The following is a 4,736-nucleotide window of genomic DNA, read 5'->3' as shown; positions in this document are numbered from 1 at the left end:
CTTGTAGTTTCAGGCTGATCTTTTTTTGGTCTTTTTTGATTTTATTGTATTTTTTTGGTTGAATCGTTTCTTAGGTGGTTTCTTTTTTGTTTTTTTGCAGAACCGGGGCTTGAACTCAGGCACTTGCGCTTGCCATGAAGCGCTTATTCTACTGATCCATCTACCCAGCCCCTGTTTTGTCTTTTTTGAGAGAGCACCTCATCATGTAGTTTCAGGCTGATCTTTTTTTGGTCTTTTTTGATTTTATTGTATTTTTTTGGTTGAATCGTTTCTTAGGTGGTTTCTTTTTTGTTTTTTGGTGCTGAGGACCGAACCTAGGGTTTCCTGTTTGCTAGGCAAATGTTCTACCACTGAGCTAAATCCCCAGCCCCGAAACTTCTGTATTTTAATACTGAATTTATTGTGATATCATGAGATGCATACAAGTTACCTTTGATCTCAGATATTTTTAGAGGTTTATTTTATTTATTTATTTATTTTTTTAGAGGAGGTTTATTTTTTTGTTTTTGGTGCCAAGGACCAAACCCAGGGCTTCCAGCTTGCTAGGCAAGCATTCTACCGCTGAGCCAAATCCCCAGCCCCAATCTCAAGATATTTTTGACTTCTGAAAAAGCTGATAGACTTTGCACCAAAGAAGTAGAAACTGAATCTTACATGTGGCATCCCTAACCTAGTACTCTGCATTTCAGCTCCACCGGCAGCCACTTCTCTATGTTGGGCATTGGAGACATTGTAATGCCCGGTCTTCTGTTGTGCTTTGTCCTTCGCTATGATAACTACAAAAAACAAGCCAGTGGTGACTCCTGTGGGGCTTCTGGAACCGCCAACATCTCTGGGCGCATGCAGAAGGTCTCCTACTTTCACTGCACCCTCATTGGATACTTTGTAGGTAAGAGAGGGCTGTGAATGTCCAGCCAATCTCTTCGCTGGGTGTTCTCTAGCCTGTGGAATTAGATCAGATCGAGCTACAGATGCTGACCAGGAAAGCACTAACTGGTTACTATTTAGACAACCAGAAAGGACCGCTCCCGGCCCATGAGCTGTTTCATGCTCTTTGTGCTGGGTGTCCATTCCCTGTCCACCAGTGTATCAGAAGAACATGAGGGAGAACATAGCCAGTCCTCAGAGCCACACACATACCACACGTGCTTGTGGATTAGACTGTAAATCTCCACAGAGCTTAATGAATGTCTTACTTCTTTAATAAACAGACATTGGCTTTCACTAATTCTCACATTTCAGTCACCTCTGACTTTGGCTAGTTTTTCCTCAGCCAGCTCAACTACAGGCAAAAAGGAAAAGAAAGGTAGGCTAGGAATAGCAGTAACCTGTCACATACACAACCGCTGCCACAGAGTGAATGGAAAAGAGTGCCTGTCTCCTGCCATCAGCACTGTGCTCACCCATACATAAGCATTACATTCACGTGGGTCCTGAGGAGGAGGAGGAAAGCAAGTGGTACCATCCCCATTCGGCAGCTGAGGGAGCTCAGAAAGGTGAAATGCCTCAGTCATGGTCATGTGGCTGATGTAAGAACAGAGTTGAAACAGGAACCAGGCGTGGCACATTTGGGATAGAAAGGGCCGGTGGGGGAATAGAGCTCAGTGGCTTAAGCACCTGCCTGGCAAGTGCAAGGTCCTGAGTTCAATCCCTGGTACCACAAAAAAAGAAAAAGAAAGAAGGGAGTGTGTGGGACTTGGACTAGTCACAGGGCCTTGGAGTTGCTACAGTATTGCACATTTTTTTTAACTGCTTGAGCTGGGCATTTCTCACTCTAACCTTGTACTGGACTGTTGCAACCAATCCTACAACTTCAAGATTTTGCCAAGTGGCAATCAGGTGACAAAGAGATTCTCTTTCAGGCTGGCCCCAGAGAGTCACTCACCAATGTCTGCCCTCCTAGGTCTCCTCACTGCTACTGTGGCATCTCGCATCCACCGAGCCGCGCAGCCTGCCCTCCTCTACTTGGTGCCATTTACCTTATTGCCACTCCTCACCATGGCCTATTTAAAGGTGAGAGAAATAGTTATAGGTCTGCAAAAATAGTAACTTAAGGTTGACTTTGGGCTTGGGTATGTACCTTCCCTGCCGGAGGGCTTCTACTTAAGCCCCTGATGGAGAGCCTCTTAGCTCTGGGTCTGGAGTATGTTTTGTGTTGGTCTGGCATTAAGCACATGTCCTCAGGTTCTTAGAGCACTGACAGAGATGCTTGGTTTTCTGTTCCATTTGATCATAGAGTATTTAACTGGACCCTCAAGAACCTGGCTGTGGAAACTTCCTGCTGCTTTAAAAGTGGTCTGAGAACGCAGTCCCCTGCACCAAAAAAAAGAAAAAGAAAAAAACCTTTTGGTTAAATTAATAGTATCAAAACAGTATATAATAAAAACCAGATCCAAAAAGTAGACATAGTGCCACATGCCTGTAATCTCAACCCTCAGGAAGTGGAGAGGCTGAGGTAGGATGATTATGAGTTCAAGGCCAGCCTAGAATTGGTAGAGACTGTTTCTCAGAAAAACAGAGCTAGGAGATTGCTTAGTGACATAAATGCCTGCCTAGTAAGCTCACTAGTAAGCACAAGGTCCTGAGTTCGATCGCCAGTTTCAAAAAAACAACATCTTGTTTAGATTTGTGTTTTCTAAATTTATAGATGGGAAAAGAAGACTGAGTTTCTTTAACCCAGACTGTTAACTCGTAAATTTGAACTTAACTTCGAGGTAGACTTTGAATGGTTTCTAAAAGCTCTTCCTTGTCAAGAGGTCCAGGAGTTTCTCTTCTGAAGCCAGGGGATTACTTTTCACAGAGCAAAGTCAGGCTGCTTTTTGGTTCTGCACAGAAGCACTCTGCTCTGAGACCCAGAATCAGAGAGGCCTTGAGCCTGCACGTGCCTCAGGTTTAAATCAGTAACTCAGGAAATTCCCTTCTTTCAGGGAGACCTACGGCGGATGTGGTCAGAGCCGTTCCACTCCAAGTCCAGCAGCTCTCGGTTCCTCGAAGTATGATGGGTCACATCAGATGGGTCACATCAGAAGTGACCAGAATGGCCATCGTCATCTTTTCCCTCATGACGTGGTTTTATTTCCTCTTAGCGCTGGCCTGGTACTCAAGAGGCATACTTGTGTAAGGAACTGACGTGTGACTGGAGTTTGCCTCTAAAGGGAGCTCGTTGGCCGAAGAGGGTGCTGGCCCAGCTCGGTCCTTCTCTTCCTGCCTTTCCAGAGGAGAGGCCCCTCCCAGCGCGGCTTCCTCCCATTTTTATGGATGTGCACCAGACTGTTACTTTGCGGGCAGTTGGAGACTTGACTATTTAAAAACTGCAAACGGCAAGGAGTCGTTTTAGAACTTTTGAACACTAAAAGAATGAAAAACCAATTAGGAGACCGAAGTTTCTTCAGTGACCCCTCCAGAACTTTGGGACCAGTTTCCTTTGGGGGACTCAGTTTCAGAGAACTGAGACAGAAGTTCTTCTGTCATTATATCCTTTCCTTTTTTTGGATTTATTAAATATTTTCTGTGGTGTGAAGTGACTTATTAAATCCACAGACATTGAGTGACTTCTTACAACATACACGTAAGAATTTGTTGTAATGAGCTCATGTCCACCCAGACATCATGTTGGCAGTGAACAAGGGCACGGTTTTTATACATACGTACATATATATATATATATATATACACACACACACACACACACAGTCGCGCACGTAGATTATATGAATAAATGAAACCTGCTAAGATCCTGCTGTGTAGCGGTCAGGGGCTTGCTGTATTTTGAGCATGTAGAGCAGTTCACTGTGGCTTCCCTGTATCAGCTGCCGTCTCTCCCCTCACAACTGACCCTGAGCCACAAGCCAGGATAGCATTTGGACTGACAGACTCATGGGCTTTTACTTGGTTTGATCAGTGTAGTAAATTAGGGATAAAAGTTAAGACTTTTGGGCCCTTTTCTTTTACAGGCTTCTCCCTTGCCAAGTTTTAGTAGTTTCTTCCTGAACCAATGCATGTATTATAGCAGCAGGCGTCTTTGTGCTTTCTGATCATAGTAATGTACTACCTGTAAATACATTTTTCTATTTTGTATTTTTTTGTATTTTTTTCTTTTTTTGGCATTTTGTTTCATTGGTGTGCTGTATTTTCCATGCCCTCCCTCCTTTGAGAAAGAGAAGAAGGAAAAAAAGCAACACAATCCTGTCCTTGCTGTTGTGATTATAGTCTTGGTTTACCTGTGGTGACAGCTGGTTACTGGGAGGCCGATGGGTCCATGACATGCCCTAAATGCCAGGAATGCACCCGGGAAAGAGCAGGCTGCTGTGTCCCCTGCAGGCCATCCCTGAGCTGAGGCCGTTGCCGAAGAGCCCAGAATGTGCGTAGGAACTAGTGCAGTCTCCTCACCTTTATTTATGCAACCCTTGGGCTGGTGAAAAACCGCCTGTGTTCAGAGCCAGAGAAAAGCCTGGAAGTGCCCTGAGAGCCACGGCGGCCTGGTGTCTCCTGTAAGTCACTGCCTCTGTCCTGCCTGCGATCAGCACTGCTGTCAGTGGAGCGGCACGCGTCAGGGTGTTGGATCCCTCTCATCTTCACACCTTGCTGGAGGATTTGGGGTTATAATAAACGAGTCCTTTCTAGCCTTTGTCTTCATTCGTGGTGTTTGGTGTGAAGCAGGGTTCCCAGTCCCCTCCTGCTGTTGGCTTGTTCTCAAAGCTGGTGGGAAGATGCGGCTGGTCTGCAGGTGTGGTCGC

At 45.3% G+C, this 4,736-nt stretch overlaps 1 protein-coding gene across 3 annotated transcripts in view; it reads left to right on the top strand.

The window, feature by feature from the left end:
* Sppl3 (signal peptide peptidase like 3) overlaps positions 1 to 4,163 on the top strand; it is a 149,857-nt gene extending 145,694 nt beyond the window's left edge. For all 3 annotated transcript variants that reach the window (XM_004636264.3, XM_023720978.1, XM_023720977.1), the window contains exons 9-11: positions 690 to 889; positions 1,904 to 2,013; positions 2,928 to 4,163. In XM_004636264.3, the coding sequence (XP_004636321.1) occupies positions 690 to 889; positions 1,904 to 2,013; positions 2,928 to 2,999 (382 nt within the window). In that variant the 3' untranslated portion in view covers positions 3,000 to 4,163. The remainder of the gene's footprint in view (positions 1 to 689; positions 890 to 1,903; positions 2,014 to 2,927) is intronic.
* The last annotated feature ends 573 nt before the right edge of the window (positions 4,164 to 4,736 follow it).

This window comes from Octodon degus, unplaced genomic scaffold (assembly GCF_000260255.1).
Source record: "Octodon degus isolate 3935 unplaced genomic scaffold, OctDeg1.0 scaffold00079, whole genome shotgun sequence".
NCBI classification, from domain to species: Eukaryota; Metazoa; Chordata; class Mammalia; order Rodentia; family Octodontidae; genus Octodon; species Octodon degus.
This window is presented reverse-complemented; position numbering and strand designations above follow the sequence as displayed.